Source organism: Haliotis rubra, unplaced genomic scaffold (genome assembly GCF_003918875.1).
Source record: "Haliotis rubra isolate DU_JTF1 unplaced genomic scaffold, ASM391887v1 Scf14, whole genome shotgun sequence".
Lineage (NCBI taxonomy): Eukaryota > Metazoa > Mollusca > Gastropoda > Lepetellida > Haliotidae > Haliotis > Haliotis rubra.
Window position 1 is genome coordinate 2722997 of NW_025765336.1, and position 21463 is coordinate 2744459.

Below are 21463 nucleotides of genomic sequence, written 5' to 3' on the forward strand. Positions count from 1 at the left end.
TCTTAGAATTTACGTTAATCAAAGATGTAATGAAAATAATTTAGAGAAGATATTTAATCCGAACGTAAACCGTCATCAAACTGTTTATCATTTGTTTTTTTCTGGTAACGTTTGTCTTAACGTAAGGGCCCAGACATATCAATAGAACAGCGCACCAGTTAGCCCTGTGCGAGAATTATTAATTTAGGTCACCGACACCGTTGTTTGTTTTCTGCCTTAGATTAATCGTAAAGCGTCCTCGTGCTTTAAGTATAATAGTTCAGGGCGAAAGTGTGCATTATTACACTATACATGGTGGTAGAGCGGACTGTATTTCTTAAAAAGTTCACTGAATAGACCAGGTTGTAAGCCACCGGTTGTCTGTGTATCCTGTGGTTTATAAATTGATGACGTTAGTCTGTTATCAATGACTCTTCCGTCTGGTTTGAGTGGTTTGTCTGGTGTATAGACAACGTCATAGACCCTGAGCGTCGCTGAGTGCATCGTTAGAGGCCATGAACTACCAACCTACATTGGTCAAAGAAGTTGATCAAGTTTAACTGGCTATTATTTCCTTTTTTTCAGACAACTCTATAATGCTGTACTTCCAGAGAAAACAGCACAACCTCAAGGGACCAGCTATGGATGACACCACACTATTATAATAGTAGTTCCTTTGCATTATTAACTTTATCACTTTATCATCTCGAGGCTAAACCACTAGAGACATATTTATTCTAATTTCAATGTTCATGGGAGGTCAGTCTGAGTATATTTTATCTCTCCCTTGACGCATGACAGCATCGAAGATACATGGTCATATGTTGTTGTTTCGAGCAGCTAACGTTCAGAAAATGCGAAATCATTGGTCATGCAAGACGGCAATGTACAAGACATGATACATGTATTAATTTGTAACCTTAGTTAATTTTAGAAAACACTTTGTTGCTCGTTCGTTTTCTCACATTGTGTTAACTGCTCCATTAGTTTAAACTACTTAGTATCACCACCTAGCAGTGTAAACTTCGTCTTGCCTCTACGTGGCTGGGATAATGCTGATGTGACGTTAATATTTAACTCACTGAGAACCATTGAGTATAATGAACCATTCTATGTTTAATATGCAGTTGTTAAAGTTGTTCAAATTATCAATACTATTGCACGTGAGTCTTTTCAAACTGTATATTGGGAGTGATTGTTCATTCTATTGGAACTGCCACGTGCAGCTCGCATTTGATTGAAATTGACAAGCATTAAAAGAATATTGCCATTGATTGAACTGACACAAAGCAAGTTGGGAAGAGACTAATGGCTCATTCCTTTAGAGTGAGTGAGTGAGTTAATATTTATCGTCACATCGGCAATATTTGTGATTGGCAAGATTCAGGAAAAGCATACTAAGTATGCGGACCCCGCCTTTGAAATGTCTCGCTTGCATCCCAAGTACACTGTCATCAGGCTCCCCTTGTTCTCGGTGCCCTAGGTTTGGTACCTCCTGAACTCTTGGCGCAGATCAGGAGAGTGCCCGAGTTCTCCACCAGTAGTAGTGCTGAAGGCTGCAGTGTTGGGGAGCCTTCATATTCCCCGGAAAGTTCTTGGTAGGTTCGACTAGGCAGCGTTTCCTTGGAGAAGTCCCATTCGCAGTCTGGTCTGCATGTAGAAGGGGCGAGGGCCCTTAGCTGATGATGATCCTTACCAGCCAGACTGTGCCAGGATCACCCGAACCCTCTCTGCTGTATACTCTCTTTAATCCGTAAAATATAATAATAATAATAATAATAATAATTGTGCATCTTGTGGAAGATCAGGCCTACACCTATCTTGGAAAGCAAGTTCAAACAAGCTCAGAGCTAAATGCTCGAAACAAGGCCAAGGCCACCAATACTTTTGCTGTGCCAGTCCTCTCCTATTCCTTTGGAGTAGTTGACTGGACAAAACAAGACACCTAGTGTCTTGACCGTCTGACCAGAAGGATCATGTCTGATAACAGAGCTCACCACCATCGTTCCTCTCTTAACCGTTTATATATACCAATCAATTCTGGATTTTGGGGTTTGATTTAGGTGGAGGCTCTTCATGATTGACTTTTATTGTGTACTTTTGCACATATTTATTTATCGGATGATCCTCTGGTGATGCATGTCAAGACTCATGATGAAAGCAAAGAATTCCACAGCTATTTTAAGCGTGCTAAGGTTGTTGGACAGAATCGGCTGGTCTTAAATGTGAAACTGAGGGCTTACTTTTTGCTGCTCAGGACCAGTCACTTCCCACTCGTAATCGCCAAAATGTGATTCTTAAACAAAATATCAATATGAAATGTAGACTATGTAATGAATTTACAGAGACTGTCCAACACCTTGTCAGTGGATGCCCTTCTTTGGCAAAAACAGCATATCTTAAACGACATGATGGCATGTGTCGTTGCTTTTACTACCGTCTCCGCCATGTCTTTGGCTTTGACTCCGAGGTCCATCCATGGTACGACCCTGAACATGTCCAGGGGGTCATGGAAAATGATGCTTTCAAACTTCTGTGGAATAGGCCCATATACAGCCTCAGAAGAATACCGGCCAACAAACCTGATCTTGTCCTTTTTGAAAAAGCCAATAAATTTATTTATATCATTGAATTTTCTGTCCCTTTTGACAGCAATGTAATTGGCAAGATTCAGGAAAAGCATGATAAATATGCGGACCTCGCTTTTGAAATGTCCCGCTTGCATCCCAAGTACACTGTCGTCAGACTCCCCATTGTTCTCGGTGCCCTTTGTTTTGGTACCTTCTGATCTCTTGGCACAGATCAAGAGAGTGCCCGGGTTCTCCACCGGCATTACAGCCTTTCTGACACTCAGGCTGCAGTGTTTGGGAGCCTTCATATTCTCCGAAAGGTTCTTGGTGGGTTCGACTAGGCAGTGTTACCTGGGAGAAGTCCCATTCGCTGTCTGGGCTGCGTGTAGAGGGGGCAAGGGTCCTGAGCTGATGATGAGCCTTACCAGCCTGACTATGCCAGGATCACCCGAACCCTTTCTGAAGCATTTTCAACTGAATCTGTAAAGTATAATAATAATAATAATAATAATAATAATGGCTTGTGTGGCCAATACGACATCGTCGTATGATGACCTCTTCAAATCTGGACTGACAAGCCAAGGAAGTATAACCAATATAAGGTTTTATTGCATGTAATTTATTAATACCTACTTGAGTGTCCCGCTTCTTCTGCACAGATATGCCAACATGGCTGGGTAACCAACGGAGGACGATGTCACATTGGCCAGTAGCAACATCATTATATAATTCAATAATTTCTATTATAAGTGGATGTTTGCAAGAAAGATTTTTAATAGCCTGAAGGCACGAAAGAGAATCAGAAAAGATTATGTATTGCTTATGTTTAATGTGTCTTTGAATATATTTAAGTGCCGTTAATATGGCGTTTGCTTATGCTGTAAAAATAGACCTGTTATCCGGTATTCTAGAAGATATTGTTCTGGATCCAATGACAGTGACACATGCCACCGCGCCACCATCCTTGGACTCATCTGTAAATAAGGACCTGTATGTATCATATTTAGGTTTTAATTGATTATATTCTTGTTTTTATTGTAATTCATTTGTTTCAGATTTCTTAAACTTTGTTAGAGTTAGGTCAACTTCAGGCCTCACAAGTTGCCAAGGAGGAAAGGAAGGAGACAGGAAGGAGCTATATTTTCCAGCTCAATGCCGGCAGCAAAACTGAATGGTTTAATTATTATCCCAAGAGGTGGAACAAGAGAAGTCCTTTTGTTGTACAAGTCCTCATAAAGAGGATTGAAAACACAGTTAAATGCAGGATTAGACTCGTTAGAATAGAGTTTTGTTATAAACTGTAAGGATAATTTTATACGACGTTGGTTAAGTGATGGCTCATTGGCCTCAACATAGAGACTGTCAACAAAAGTTCTAAAAGACCCAAAACAAAGTCTTAGGCCTTGATGGTGAATAGAATCTAATAGTTTTAATACGATGGAGCCATAGTCAAGTTTGGAGCGGACTAGTGATCTATATAGGTGTAGGAGGGTAGTTTGATCCCTTCCCCACTTTGAACTAGAAACTACTTTTAATAAATCCAGAGCTTTAAGGCATTTATTTTAAAGGGATTTAATAGGCGGCAGAATAGTTAAATGGGAGTCGAAAATTAGACCCAAGAACTTGGCCTCTTTGACAACTTTGATTGGAGTGCCATTTACAATCAGTTCTGGGTCCTTATTTGGCTTATATTTTCTACAGAATGTATACAATTAGTTTTTGACTTAGCGAATTTAAAGCCTTTTTCAAGACACCATTTATTTATTTTGTTTAAACACAACTGCAGTTGCCGTTCAATAGTATACATGTTTTTACCACGACAAGAAATATTTAAATCATCCACTAACAGCGACACATCGATTGAATCATTTAAAACCTTGGACAAACTATTTATCTTTATACCAAAAAGTGTGACAGACAAAATGCTGCCTTGTGGGACACCCTGATCCTAATTGTAATGATCAGACAGGGTAGAACCCACGCGGACTTGAAATTGCCTGACAGTTAAAACCTTAGAAATGAAGTGAGGCAAACGACCTCGCAATCCAAAATCGTGTAAATATCTTAAAATCCCATGTTTCCAAGTAGTGTCATATGCTTTTTCTAAATCGAAAAATATCGACACTGCATGTTGGTTCTGAATAATGGCATTTTAAACGAATGATTCTAAACGAACTAAATGATCGATGGTACTTCTATTGTTTACAGAAACCACATTGAATATCTGTTATAGGGTTATTGGTTTCCAAGTACCAAACAAGTCGGTTATTCATCATGCGTTCCATGGTCTTGTAAACGCATCAAGTTAGAGAGATCGGTCGATAATTGGAAGGATCAGTATGGCCACGTCCAAGTTTGGGGATAGGAACAATAATAGCATCGCACCATGAAGAAGGAAATTTTCCAGAGGTTCAAATATCATCAAAAATGTTTAAGAGGGTCTCTAAACATGATTCCGGTAAGTGCTTCAGGAGCTGATAATGTATGTGATTTTGGAGCAGTAGGTAAACAAAAGGAAAACAAATATGTGTTGGTTTTAATGGTTGTATCGTTTTTACGTGTTGAGAAACGTTTAAAATAAAGTACACCCTGATCCTTCATCTCGGAAACGACATGTCAGCCAGCAATCGCTCACGATCTCTAACGATTCCCTTGCTCGTGTTAAGGGTCTTGTGAGCCGTGACGGTGACAGGAATGCAGACAAACGTTTCTGTGTTCAAAAGATTGGTTGATTGCTGTCTCTTGCCACACTCAATTAACAGCGCACCAGAACGTAATCTTTTAATGTTCTTCACATCGCCGGCAATGCCTTGTATACCCTTAGACACAGCAAAAGGATTTAATTATAATGGTGTATTATCTTTGGTCTCAATGACAACAAAACGTGGCCAGTAATCAGTTGGTTTGGGCAGTCTGAGTTCGTTGTCAACAGGGTCATTGTCAAGAGAACGTTTGTTTTTTTTTGGTTGGGGTTTCATAAGCCATGTTAAGTGTTTAGATTTCATCTTCCGAGCTCTCCACCCACCACGGCGTATCACAAAGACAATGCTAAAAACAAGTGGATCTCCGACTTACAGAACCAGGGATACCCGGATCATATACTCCAGCAGAAAAATTAAAGATTTAATTATTCTAGCAGATTGGCCCATGAGCCACCGCCTTCTGGGCATAGGACTCTAGGCATATTTAACAATTGTTGAAAATTTTAACCAATACATATTCGGTGAAATAATTTTACCAGTACCCAAAACAGGATCATTTACAAAAATCAAATTTGTGCAGTATCAAATTCAATGCACAGGGCATGGCATGACCAGCCGATTGGTTGAACCGGGCCCATTGAACCACCTGTCTAGGTAAGTGGCAAAGTGGTGTGTTGGGCAAAGGAACGCTGTTCCTGGAACCAGTACCCTCAACCACCAGACTCCCGTCCTCCACCGACACAGGGGCGCAACCCACGGCTAACAGGTTGGTGGACCTCTTAGATCTCTTAGCGTTACCCAGCACCTAGGACGAGGAGGTGGCTCTTCACGGGGCCTCATTTCTTTAGAACAAGCGAGCATCTCAAATCTCTTTAGGACTGACACCGCTGTGATATTCACCATTGTACGAACGTTTGTTTTTGTTCCGAGTGTTCCCGACTATCCATGACCGAATGAATTACTGAGAGAAAGGTTGTTCTGTGAATCAATATGTTTTTGCTAAAGACACAGCCCCCAAAACACCTTCATTTTGTACCCTACTAACACAATCCCTATTATGACATTTTGTACACTGTAACACAAGCCAAACTGGTATTCGTACGCTACCAACAGTCTCGATTCTTCACAGACCACCGCCATATAGCTGGAATATTGCTAAGTGAAGCGTAAAACTAAACCTACTGACTCACTCACTAACTGGCCCTGAAATCCGTCTCTTTGCAACGAACACAAAAGCTTCAATATTCAAAAGGCACTATGTGAAAGTTCACATCAGTAGTAATGTTGCACGTCAGTCTTTTCAAACTGCATGTGGTGAGTGATTGTTCATTCTATTGGAACTGCCACGTGCAGCTCGCATTTGATTGAAATTGACAAGCATTAAATAAATATTGCCATTGATTGAGCTGACACAAAGCAAGTTGGGAAGAGACTAATGACTCATTTCCTTAGAACTAGCGAGTCTCTTAAGTCACTTTAGGACTGACACCGCTGTGATACTCAACATTGAATGAACGTTGACTTCGAATTGTTTTGTTCCAAGTGTACCCGACTATCCATTGCCGCATGAATTACTGAGAGAAAGGTTGATCTGTGAATCAATATGTTTCTGCTAAAGACACAGCCCCCCAAAACACCTAGATTTTGTACCCTACTAACGCAATCCCTATTATGACATTTGGTACACTGTAACACAAGCCAAACTGGTATTCGTACTCTACTAAAAAAGTGGTATTCCCATTTGTTAATTTGACTTCAAATACTTTCCATAAATATTGTGTGTAAGAAGTTTATTGCCATCATGGTACATCATATGTACATCACACGCATTAAATCTTCACTTATTTTCTAACTGCAATGAAAGAAGACAAGAGCTTCATTTTGAGGGGCGTGTCCGCTTCAGCCCAACTTGTCTGACTGACACAAGAATGTGTTTTTGTGGTCTGACGAGGCAAGAAATTATTTTTATCAAAGTGATGAAAAGGTTCATTAATGTGGAACTCCATGTGAACAAAATAACAGCAATTTGTTTCTTGAATATTCAGAATATTTAGAACACTCACTCAAATAAAAACACAAATTCACAAATACGCAGTCTGCAGTGTCTTGATGTGCAACCTACCGTCGCTAAAATTACATTTTTGCAAAGCCTTTTCCAGAAATGCCTGCCCACTATATTTTCCAGCTCTAATAAAGATCCTTTTATACATTCAGCGGCAATATTGAGGGGTCACCAAGGTAGGTATAGTGACAAGCATGAACTTATCCAAACTACCCTCAGTTGGTGTGAGCAAGTGATTAGCAGTTGACGAGCATGTTGTCTGAACATAACCAGTGTTGTAGGAAACACATGGACAACACATGACAAGTAACAGTAAGGGTATAGAATGGTTCATTCCAGATGTTGGAAGTTGAAAATATGACGTTTTAATTTTTTTTATTCTCATGAATATAGTACCTGCTATTATACAAAATATATCAGTGCAGAGTACTTAATGTACGTAATGTAAGATAAATACTTAAAAAGGTGAGTGAGTTAAGATTTTTAGTTCCGTTGGCAGTATTTCTGGTTATAGGTTTATAATCACTGTATAGTAGCAGAAGTGGCGATACAGATTTGTTGAGCGCTGCCTTAGCAGCAAAGGCAACCTTAGTGTTACCAGTGATTGCAACATGACTGGGCAACCAACAAAAGACGATGTCATATTGGCCAGTAGCAAGATCATTATATAATATAATATGACATGTAAATAGACCAGGCACACAAGCTTGGAGATTTGCTGCTGAATTCTTCATAGTTCAGTGAGCGTGGTGTTTAGATTACCCCAGTCACAAAAGCTGCTAAAACATTGCAAATTATGCGACGAAATGCTTTTCTCATGACGTTGAAACGGATGACATAATTAAAAGAAGATAAATACAGGCACTGACTATTAAAACTTGTGCGATTGTTAGTTAGCGTCCAGGATCTTGTTGGCCGTTCTGATTCATGGACACAGTATAATCAGTATGTACAGTGTCGTACTGCCAGAGTCCAGTTAGCACTGATACCAGCCTCAAGGTACCCCTCAGGGAACTCCAGAGCGGGTTTGTCACAGAGGTTGCATGTTCCATCTCCGTGATACACACAAAGAGAGTCTCTGTCTTGCATGTGGCAATGCACGCCTGCATTGTAGACGTTGTGGGCTCCTTGGTGTTACATCCTCCTATTCCAGAATCCTTGTAAGTACTGATTTCACTGCCGTATGCATTGCAACCTGAAATACAACCAAACAATGGAAGGTAATGATTATATGGCGACGGTAATATTTGCACCATTCTGACTATCCATCTTATTTTTTATTTAACATGATATCAGTCGGCAGTGAGTGTCAATTTTACTTCGCATCGCCATATAGTGACAATATGAGCCAAGTTTGTACATACACACAAGCTCATCACAAATACCAAGTCATATCGAAAAGCACCCGTGAAGATCTGGGTTAGAATTGATCTTCAGTAACCCATACTTGTCGTAAGAGGCGACTAACGGGATCGGGTTGTCAGGCTCGCTGACTTTGTTGACACTTGTCATCGTATCCCAATTGCGTAGATTGATGCTCATGATGTTGGTTACTGGATTGTCTGCTCCAGACTCCATTATTTTTAGACCGCTGTCATTTTGCAGGAATTACTCCATTACTTACAGACAGCCGCCATATAGCTGGATTATTGTTGTGTGCGGTGTAAAACTAAACTTACTCACTCACTCATATCAAAAGGAAAGTTGCCAATCAAACATTCGCATAAAAGTGATTATTATTTGAAATTGTTTGAAACAGGAACCAAAACCAAACCTAGTCGACATCACTTGGAATCATGGTGTGATGATTTGACTCCGTTTCAAATGTGTCAAATACTCACGAATTAGGCAGTCACCAGTCGTGACGTCATAGCTGGTTCCCGTCACGCATCCACACACGCCGTCTACGCATGTTGAGTTTCCGAAGGCGCAATCTGATAACGTCACGCTCTTCATCCCAACCGACGTACCTCCAAGAACAGTATGTAATATTTCAGCCAACACTACTTTCAAGAACATTATATCGTATATAAGTGAGTGAGTGAGTTAATATTTAGTGTCACCTCGGCAATATTTCAGCCAATTCGTAACGAGAACAAGTTAATTTATATCAATATTAAAATCCATAAATTTAGAACATTAAAACCTGTCATCGAAGGACAATATAAATACTAAAGCATCACAAATATAAATATTATATTATATATAGATATAAAACTAAAACGCTATCATAAAATTAAATCAGTATAGACAGACTGAGTACAAAATAAAAGCGGGCTATACATCACTAACAACTGAAGGGAGATCACCATACTAGGGTCCATTAGGACTTACAGTACTTTTGCTACCTGCATGGATTTGCACCATCCCTTCAGCTGCTGGCGTTTATGCTGCATTTTAGCCATTGTTAAGAAATATAACAAATATACTACGATTAAAAGTTTAAAACCTGTAAACAAAGGACAGTAAGAAATCACAGACATAAATTTAATTAAATCTAAAACATTTTATCTCTACCTGACAATACAATATAAAATCAGGCTATAGATTGCCAATAACTGAAGGTAGATCACCATACTAGGGACTCAAACCAATCAGAATACGCGTAAGGACAAACAAACATGGCGATGTCAAATGACGATGGAGTCGGAGTAAATCATGCTAATCTGGAGAAACAAGTAGGATGATTGTTTTTTTAGAGATAGATACTTGAGATATATACACTTGAAATAATTGCCAAGGAACATATGCCAAATAGGATCACTTCCCTTAGGGACCGTTCATAATTTATGGCTAGGTGTGTGTGTGTGTGTGTGTGTGTGTGTGTGTGAGAGAGAGAGTGAGAGTGTGTGTGTGTGAGTGAGAGAGAGAGAGAGAGAGAGAGAGAGAGAGAGAGAGAGAGAGAGAGAGAGAGAGAGAGAGAGAGAGAGAGAGAGAGAGAGAGAGAGAGAGATGATGATTTTAAGGGGGTCACCCATTTTGTTCTGGGGAGGTAGGGGGTCATCAATTTTGTACACATGTTTCTAGGGGGTCAGCAATTTTGTACATAAAAAATATTTAAAAATTATGCTTTAAAAATATGGAAGGGGGGGGGGGTAATTGACTTTGTACATGACATGCAGGGGGGTCACTAGTCTGTCATACAGACCCTGAAGCAAATATATCCTAGAAAGCCCACGCAAGTCTAGAAAATATGGCAAGTCTAGATTTCCTCAGCTTCAGGAACTTTTTTCAGTAAAATTTGTTCATTTCAGAAACTAGTTGTTAGTCTAGAGGGGTCACTTACTTTGTAAATAAATTTATTTTTTATATTTTGCAGCTCAATGCCAGCAGCAGGTGGAATTGTATAATGCTTGTTCCAAGAGGCGGAATACGTGAAGATTTTGTAACAAAGATCTTCGTAGAGAGGATTAAAAACAGAGTTGTATGCAGGATTGGAAGATACTGCAAGGAGAGTTTGATAGTGCAATCCGAGAAGGATCATCGCCCTCGATAGTAGGCCTTGGCGATGGACAAAATCTAATAGTTTAACACACACACACACACACACACACACACACACACACACACACACACACACACACACACACACACACACACACACACACACACACACACACACACACACACACACACACACACACACACACACACACACACACACACACACACACACACACACACACACACACACACACACCATAAAATAGGCAAATCCATGTGAAGCTTTCATTGGGAATGTTAACGATTCTGATTCTGAAAACATGTCCTTCAGTGAGGAAAGTGAATCAGACAGTGATTTTATTCCACATGAAGAATCAGAATCTGAATCTGAATCTGATCCAGACAGCGGCAGTCTCGTTACTGAAGGCCAGGATGTCCAATTATCAGACGATGACTCTGAATCTGACGGAACTGATAATTTGGATGAAGGCTGGTTCTATAGAGCAAAAGATGGATCTGTTTGGTCAAATACCCCACCGAGTACATCCAAAATACCAGACAGAAATATTCTCAGGACACAACAGCAAAAGGTTCAACATGCTTATCACATTCAAACTGAGGTAGAAATGTTTCAGCTTTATTTTAAGCAGGACATCATCAAGCTGATTGTGACTTTCACAATTACTTATGGAAGGAAGTTCATATCTCAGAAAGGTAGCCAGAAACAATGGAAGGACACAAATGAAGAGGAAATGTGGGCTCTAATTGGGATTCTTATTACAAGTGGATTCCTGAAACAAAACATGATGAGCAGTAGGATGATGTGGAGCGAGCAGTATGGTACCCATACTGTCCAGGTTGGTCTAGGCCGCCAGGTCACTCTGGATCTGTGCAGACCATTCTTTGGATCGAACAGGAACATAACAGCAGACAACTTTTTCACAGATCGTGATCTTGGAGTGGAGCTGCTGTCAAATGGCCTGACTCTTGTCGGAACAGTCAGACAAAACAAGTGCTTCCTCCCTCCTGAGTTTACTGCCAAGAAATCCATTTCGCTCTATGAATCCCTTTTCGGATTTCTTGGCAAGCTCGCCATTGTGTCGTACAGATGCAGCAAGTCAAAGAGTGTGACTTTGTTGAGTACCATGCACCAGACTGATGACACTGAGGGCTCACAGAAGAAAAAAAAACAGAAATCGTCACATACTACAACAAAACCAAAGGAGGCGTAGACACCATGGATGAGATGTTGCACAGATACACTTGCAAGCGGAGGACAAGGGGGTGGCCTGTTGTGTTCTTCCTGAACATGATAGACGTTGCCGCCTTGCAGCTTACATTGCATGGACAGTGAAGTTTCCCGCATGGAAGATGTCTGCAAAAAGCCGGAGACTATTGTTCCTCCAGACAGTCTCAGAAACACCAATGCTCCCACAAATGAAGAGACGATCACAGACATCTGCAGTTCGAAGAAGGACAGGAAGAGCAAGCAGATTTGTAGTCTGTGTACTCGGAATGTGTGTAAGGACTCAGAGGATAGTGTGCAAGGACTGTCAGTAGACAATTACTCGTATGGTGAAGATGGCGATTGCACACAACTTAGACTTGAATCTATACTCCGTACTTTTTGATGACGCGATGTCAATCATTTTCATTTAAAAAACATATAACATTGAACAAATGGAACTTTTCAAACAGTTTTATTTTCAGATGTGAGTGATGAAGTGAATCAATCTTTCCGTTTTTAATGAGTAGCTGTGTTTATTCTTTGACGTATCACTGCTTATAGAGGCAGCTTCTTGCAGAGATCACATGTAGCAGGGGGATTTCTCCAAGTGATGTCCACCATCTCTTGTTGTGTCACGTGGTTACCCTGAAAGCAAAGAAAAGTAAAGTATTAATAATTGAAAACTGTTTCAGTTGTAATATTGAAATTGTTGCAATAATAAAGTGGATTAATGTCATGAATATTAAACTTCTTTATTCACTTAATATTCACTGGCTGTTCAACCTCTGATTGGCCCACGTGACCCTGGACAAATTACTGTGTACAACGCCCACCAGGTGAATAAATCTTTCGAGGGTGAATAAATAATTTACACTGCTCCAAGCGAAACCCATGAGCCTACGGTAGTCACGTAGTTTGAATATTCAATAAGATAACTTCGTTACAACTTTACGATGCAGGGTACACGGGGTTTTTATGCGTCCCTCGTTAGGCTTTATCCACATCGCGGAACCCTCATTGTAATGCCACAACTTATATTATCCAGTGTATGAAGAAGTTGTTTATCTATAACATTATAGTAGATATAAATTTCATTCTACAGCACAGACGAACCCTCATCCCTCATTCTACAGCACAGACGATCCCTCATCCCTCATCCCACCCCAGAAAAATCACTCATTTCATGCTCCAATTAGCAAAAACAATGGAACCAATGACCAGAAATCCCTCATCCCACATCCCACCCCCGAAAAAACCCACATTTCATCCTCCAATTAGCAAAAACAATGGAACCAATAACCAGAAATCCCACATCCCTCATTTCTTCCTTAAATAGTCTCACCATACAGTAATGAGCTAGTATTCCCACACTAGCTTCATATAGAACAGTTAAGAATGGTGACATCCCTCATCCCACATTTCATCCTAAAATAGTCTCACCATACAGTAATGAGCTAGTAATCCCACACCAGCTTCATACAGAACAGTTAAGAAGGGTGACATCCCTCATCCCAAATTTCATCCTAAAATAGTCTTACAATACAGTAATGAGCTAGTAATCCCACACCCAGCTTCATTAAGCGTAGTGATACACAATGTCTTCTTCATTAAGGAGTTAATGATTGATTTTAATGAGAAAATTATTTATCATGAATGGATGTTTCCCGCTATATTTGAATTACGGTTTGCTTAGTGTCACAACAATTGGAACAGTTAAGAAAGGGAGGCGTGACTGGATGATACTCAATGCATGGTGTACTCTATATATAGAACAGCTATGAAAGGACAGCGTGACTGGATGATTCTCAGGGGTAAATGTTGAAAGTGGGTGCATAGGCGGTGTCTAGGTGGCGTTGGCGTGTTATGTGATGACTAACAAAACTTGACTAACTTTGTCTTCATCTGAATAATTATCTGAGTTCAATCCTCTTACCAAGATCAACAAATCATACAATGAGAGGACTGACACACAGAATTATCACGTTATATATCTAAAACCCAAGGTTAACCTTTGTCATTGTTAGACTTCTATTAGGCACCCATAGCCGTTATTGTCCTATCACTCGAGGGGGGGGGTAACATCTACACTGGTGGTGGTGAATTGAAATGAGAGACTAATTGAAACCCGCAAGGTGTTAAAGTTTTTTCGGTTTGTTCTTGGCTGGGCGAGTTTCCAGAATAAACTCAAACATCTAGCGATTTTGTTTCAAGACACATGCACGCTCTAGTCCATCACGACTCCATCTCGTGGTAGTAATTTCGTGCACTGAAATTCACCTTGTGTCATCAGCAAGAGAAACGCTGTATCACGTTCATGCACCGGTTTTCTCATTATCCTATTGTGTCAAAGTGGTGTCAAGTCTTTGATCTGTAGGTCAAGATGGTTCGTTTTGTATTACTGTCTATAGAACTGAGATGCACAAGTCTCCTCCCTGTTACGTTTCAGTAGAATTGGTGATGAAAAGAATTTGTTAGTACCACTACAGTTCGGTTAAGTATGCATACGTGCCACATCATCAATAGCTTTTAACATATTTAAGGCTTTGCAAAATTCGTTTACATCTTAAAGCGCACCACTTGGACTGGGTCCTATTGGGAAAAGCACCCTGACGCACATCCACGGAGACCCTTACCCAACTGTTAAAACGATTGTCCTCCATGGACGAGAAGGACGTATCGTACTTGATGTGTCATTGTTCCCCTCGTTGCAAGTAAGTATCAAATTTACCTTACTGTTGATGGCGATATCAAAATGTACTTTAAGTTAATAACGATGCTATTTCATTTTGATACACTTGTGAATAATTAACTTCACTTATTGCATGTATCATGAAGCAAGCGAGTGTTTCGATGATGACACTCGCATATGTGAAATTATTTTGAAGCTCATCAGAGGAGGCGAGACTAGCTGTGAAGACCTAATTCACCTACCACCATCGCGAAAGTTGATTGTCAATGAACAGTCTTGCTTAAGTATGTTCAATTTTTTTGGTTTTTTTATTTTTTTTGTTTTGAGCTCTGCTGAAAGGTAACACCACGTATAACCTTATCCGTTACTATTTTCTGCAGTATAGTATTTTACAATCACTGTGTTAAACATTTGTTATCGCACGTCTCTTTCAAACATACGCGTATCCCTCTCGATGTATGTTCTGTGAAAATATTCGTCATTTATAAAGTTTTCGTCATGTTTTAAGTAAAGTTATGCATCAATATAAAATCATTCTAGAGGGTACGAGCCGCTATTCGGTTATGGGATTGACATGGTTTAACAATATTTTATGTTCGTTTTCACTATTAAATTCACTTGCAGTTAGTCGCTTGCAATTGTGTCTAACTGACTGATATATTTTGCAAGCATACTCTTGAAGTAATACATTAACATTAATTGTATAACCTAGTTTTTACCCCCCAACCAGCGTCACTGTGATGTTATACAGATAAACATAGAACTAGGTCACTTTCGCCAGCAAGCCTATGTGTTCACTGTGCTGTATACGGTCTCACCGTCGTGAAAGATCGTGTGTTTGTAGGCTGCAGTGGGTCATCCTGAGTGGGTTGAATAATCCTGTGACTACGCGCGCTGTTGCTCTCAGCCAAGGAACATGGCATTTACGCATATCCTCCGTGTACACCTCCCCTCCGGTTGTGCAGAACTTAGTCAAAGAGCCTTATAATCTAAATGGGGATATCTTCTTAATGGTTCCGATCAGATTCGAACTCTCACTACGACACACTTACAAGACACGTTAACTACCACACCGTAAAATACACAAACACTGCGACTCTGTCTAAGCAAACCGTAATTCTAGTGTTCTTGAAGCATGGTGAAAGGATAACAACAACAATGCGAATGTTATTTGTATTTAGTCATTCGGTTTGAGCGTATTATCTTTAGAAATCTTCACAAGTTGGGTCTGCCACTTCTGATTTACTTTTGTGCGCTGTTGTTACCTGTAAACAAAATATATAAATGAACATTAGATCACTTAATGGAAAGTGAGGGATAACGTCTCTACAGCAATAAGTAGTTTATTTTTCCTCCAATGAGAGTAAACGTGTAGACACTAGATGGAAAACGATGATATCAAGATAAATCAAGGAGACAGAAATAGACACTTAAATAGCACCTTTAAGTTAAGTGATTTTTTACAACATCAATGAAAATTGCGTTAACAGACTGTAAGAACCATCCAAGCACAGAATAGTTTGAGGTACAGTTACAACACGTCATTGAGTTGATAGCGTACGATACAAATAATTTAAGACACTTCCTTCAGTTGTTAGCTTCCGATACAAAATATTTTACGTCACTTCACTCTGTTGTTAGCTTACGCTATAAAATATTTTAGGACACTTCACTCTGTTGGTAGCTTGCGGTACAGTTATGTATCACTTCATTGATTTGATGGCTTACGCATACAATATTTTACCTCACTTCCTTGACAGCTTGCTGGTAAAGAATAATTTTCAGCATTTTAGTATTTGTACCTTATCAAACTGATGCATTACTTACCACGAACATATGGCATGCTTCTGATGGTGGTTGCTTTCCCAAACATTGGAGTAACTCTCCCAGTTTGTTTCATAAGTGTAGTGGGGATGCTGGTCATTCTCATATCTGGTGTTGTTGTCAGTGTGGGAGGAGGTGGCATCAGTAGCGGTGTTGATGCATGTTGAATCTCGTCTGGTGTATCAATTTCCGGGAATGGGAGGGATGTCTGGTAGTTCATCCATCGTTAGCGCAATATTTTCAGCCTGTTGCACGTACTGAGGTGCATCAGTCAAAAGTTGATTGAAGACATCTAATGTCATAGATATGCTCTTTCTCTGGTGTCTAGCATTCCAGTTCGTAAGGTGAATATACATGGTTCCATTAAACAAATTGATAGACAAAAAAAAAATGTTTGTCTGCAAACTGAACATTAACTGAATCAGACATGATTTCAGCTTGCTAAGTCGAATGAACTGCAATGACAGAAGTGAGCAGACTTCGTAACTGTTCTCTGGTGAAAGCTGTATTTATAACACATCATGATTTAGCACAAAATGTGCAGTACCTGGTCATGTTCAACCACAGTTGTCACAAAACTGTGTCAAGACAATTGTTATGGATGTGAAGTTGATCACCCCTCACACATTCACCCCCAGTGTGTGATGATGGATAGTGCTGAAAAGGTGGACCTCTATTTTGAGGACGCTCTGAGTGGAATACCTCATCAGAACATTTTAGAAAGAGCACGACAACCACGTACACAACTCAGTCTAGACTTCCATGACAGACATACCGTCTGTTATGAAAACATTGATTATTTGAATTCTGGTTTGCTTTCCAACATAGGAAAAGAGAGACTGGAGATGCTAACCAAACTCAACATGAGTTTGCCATAAACAAGACAAACTAGTCATGCAGTAATCCATTTTTATTTCCTTGTACATAATATGTAAAGAATGATGGATGTACATTAAAAAGGCTCGAGTGCCCTTACTTTTGCTGTACCAGGCGCACCATCAGATGCTTTGCGTTTTAAATATAAAGTATTTACAGTTTTCTTCTTTTTGTCTTTCTTTTGTCTGCTTTTCATGAGATGTTTAGGAACATGCGAATGTCTTAAAAGTTTATAAAAGTCTCTATATCCTACTGGACGGCGACTTTTAACACCTGCTTTCATGATAACAAAAGGATCAAGTCTACTATGTTCGAACCATGCAACACCTCACCATTAGGTAACGCAAGTTGTAAATCTTCTGCCAGACCTATTTGTCTGTTTAGAATGTTTTCTTTCACAAATATCCACAAAGTCATTAACTTGCCGATGGTTTTTGTAGACGAAATACCTCTAATGATCTGTTCAGGTACACGAAGCATGATGTCTATGTTATCCTTCACAACAGATGCATGTGCTTCTTCATCACCGCTGTTACTAGATCCATTATTATGATTCATAATCTTCAGATCTTGTTTCGTTGTCAGATGATCCTGAATCGGTGTCTGATTCACTGTCTGAGGAGGAATCTGTTCTTCTTGATTGTTCATCAACCTCTGGTAGGTCTCTCTTGTCAGAAGAACCATAGGCTTGCTCATAGTGAATCGATGAGAGGTATGCTTGATAAGATCTTATGCAAATGGGAAGAACCGAATGATGCATCAGAATCAGCTCACGTTTCTCGTGGTTGCTAACTGTCTTGCTGGCTAGAGATCGAATGCATTTCTTGTAGCGTGTCAGTCCTATTTTATCACTGTCTGGTAGAAGTATGATTCCTCTCAGAATGTTAAATATAAGAGTAATCACCGACATAAGCTGTCCATGTGACGCATGTATTAACAAAGCCTTTCTTTGTCCAACACCAGCTTGCTCCAACATCAGAAGAAAATTCAAATGTTTTTCTAGTAGTTTACTCATGATGCGATGTTTAATGTTCGATGTGCCACTTTCTAATGTACAAGTATAGGATAGTCAACAGGATTTTATTACTTTCTAACCTTTCTTGGGTTCAGACACCATGAGCATATAGCTACAGTGAGGAAACAGTCTGAAGTGTTCGGTCTTGGGATCATCATCATGTAACCATTGATGTAGGCGAAGCTTGCATGTGAAGCAGTAGACTTTATCATATTGTCCTGTGTAAATAAATCCTGCTTTAGCCATGGCTTTTGGTGACTGCTCCATTTGAACAGGCCATTTGCTGTATGACTTCAGTCTGTCACTAAACTTTTGTCCATAGCTCTCAGTGTGTGTCTCTATTTCAACACAATCTGGGAACACATCATTGAAGCGCCCACACTCATCCATGGTTCTGTTCAGTTCAAGTGATGAAAGTGAAATGATGAAAACACTCATAGAGAGACGGATATATATCATCTTGGGCATAATTCTATGTCTGCGGTAAGTAGACTGTACATACTTCATCAGGAAATATGTTTGTGCGTAAACGTCCATAGGCTTCATCAGCATAGGGTGAAGCATCCAAAACAAGATACCCATATTTATTTCTCCCCACTGCATCTTGGAAGGATTCCGTAAAATATTTGCTCTGTCCTGGAAATATTTGCGATGCCAAAATTTTATATTCATGCGCTGAACGTGGGTTAGATAACAGAACGAAGTAATGGGTGTTTAAAGACATGGTTCTGTTATATTCGCCTTTAGGAAAGGCTGACTGTTGTATGTTAATGACTGTGATCCCCAGATGATGAGATAGTGTGGTATAAAGATGTAAAAACAGAGGGTTCTTACAAATGTCCTGCATGAAGTCATCTACTACCAGTACACACCGTTTATCAGATTCTAAGGAATATGATTTTAACTCCTCTTCCGTAGGTAGTGCATCTTTAAATCGAATGTTGGGAATCACCCTCTCAAGTTCGCTGTAGACATCCTGCCACACAGCATAGCAATACACAATCAGGTTGGGTGGTGGATCGAACATGCTACCAGCTTGTTTTAAGAGTCGTGCAACCCAAAATGTTTTTCCACTTGAAGAACCACCCACAACCGATATTGTGGTGGGAGTTTGAAATGTTAACGCACATTCCTCCATGATGTATCAAGATTGCCCTTTATCACAGAACTACACTAAATGTCATGATACAAAGGTATTTATACACAACACAAACATAATCTCATCTACACTAATTTTATTGATTTTTTTCTTTTTCTTCTGGTGCATACATAAATAGTATCAATTACAATCTAGACAAGAAGGAGTACAGTATTTGAAATAATTACAAATATATTCAGATACAAAGGTGTCATTCCACATGAAGTTATGTATATCAAACTGATGAAGTATATGGTTTAGACTCTGATGTGCTTTAATTTTACATAAGACATAGTACAAACAATAGAACCCACAGACATTTGAATCTAGAGATTGTAACTGGTGATTGTTACGTAAGTAAGAACCAGCATAAACCTTTAAATAGTGGTCAAATGTAACATCAACAGGATCTCCTAAACTATCGAAGATTTCGGCTCTATTGTGTTTAAAGTACATTGCAATCCAGTGACGGCCGCTGTTTTGTCTGATATCAGTATTCACAATAAGTCCTACACCTTGTCTTTGGATGAAAGGTGTGATAGTAGGAAGCGTATCTCTGGCATACACCCCCAAGACATGTCTCTGTAGGGTTGAATCACACTGAAGGGCACACATCAACTGCGAAGCTTTCATCTTTGTGTTTACTTGATAAAGACGTTTCGAGCCTGATCGATTTCTATGATGGAGTTTCTTTCACTGAGAATGATGCAGCTCAAGGTTTGGGGTAGTGCAGTTTTGAACACAATTTCCAACTGCACATTTCCAGATTTCACCAGATTGAGGTATTCAGATTCTCCACACACCTCTTCCAGCTCGAAGACAAACAGTGCATTTCCTAACAAAAACTCTTCTCTAGAAATACAGTTTCCTTGATTTTCTCTCCAAAGTCCCGCTCCATCAAACATGTTCACATAGCTGTTCACATCATCAGCACGGGTTGGACGACCAGGTACACTGACACCATTCACATAGAGGCTGACAGTTTTGAGCATGCCCGATTGAAAGTTGAAAGGATTCCCATCATATGTCCCATTCAAACTCTTGCTTTCCACAAAGCCAATGATGTAGCGATTAGCAATGGGGTTGGACACATTATCAATGGTGTGCCTCAGTTGAGAAACGGGGATGCTGTTGACCTTGACCTCAGACTTAGTGAAAGGATAGAGTGCATTGGAGTTATTTTGGAATAGGGTGTTGTGAGCTAGGATCAGTGCCGGGTTGACTTTGAGTTTGCATATTTGGAGATATGCATCCAGTAGCTCAATGGTATACTCTTGTTTAGCTTTACCACTCATCAAACAGAAAGCAGGTGATGATCTGTACAATTTCAAAGTCAGATCTACTCCATTGAATAAATGTCTTTTCATACCAATCACATCTTCATACAAAGGACCAGACATGGTCAGTTCTTTGCTTTTCTTGATAAAGTTACCACGTGCAGTCAAACCATAATTGGTTCCAGTGACAGAATTGGTTGATTCAATGGCACTATTGTTTCCACCCTCATCTTTGTAAAACAACTGTGATGTCATTTGGGAGTTTTTGGCATCGGCTCCATAGTTAAGCAATGTCTTCATCATACCTCTTATAAGCATAATGATTGTTAGTCGAAGACACCAATTGGTTCTGCACATACACTGAAACTTGAGAAAACAACGCCTGCATAAACAGATTGACAGGTGCCACGTGTTCATCATTATCCAATACTGTACCATTTGAATGAGTGGCTTTGAGTGTCATATGCAATCTCGCTTCAAATCGATGTAATCGCTGCCCAAATTAGATATGTGAAATTCCAGTGGGGAGGAGTCATTAATTTGACTGAGCGGGCGTACATCTACAAAATAGTGTTGTTGGATGCTGGTCTGATATGGTGGCAGAGTAAATAGGTTTAATGACCTCGGAATCAATTCTTCAAAATCTTTGCTATTCAATA

General features: G+C 39.7%; 1 protein-coding gene and 1 long non-coding RNA gene across 2 annotated transcripts; one reads left to right on the top strand and one right to left on the bottom strand.

Annotated features, from left to right (window-relative positions):
- Positions 1-14533: 14533 nt before the first annotated feature.
- On the top strand, positions 14534-19105 carry LOC124268759. The gene is made up of 4 exons (XR_006896347.1): positions 14534-14696; positions 14871-14958; positions 17960-18031; positions 18712-19105. It is a non-coding gene; the product is annotated as an uncharacterized LOC124268759 (long non-coding RNA).
- Positions 19106-20168: 1063 nt separating this feature from the next.
- LOC124268792 (uncharacterized protein F54H12.2-like) lies at positions 20169-21104 on the bottom strand. The gene has a single exon (XM_046703815.1). The coding sequence runs from the start codon at positions 21102-21104 to the stop codon at positions 20169-20171; it is 936 nt and encodes a 311-aa protein (XP_046559771.1).
- Between the last annotated feature and the right edge of the window lie 359 nt (positions 21105-21463).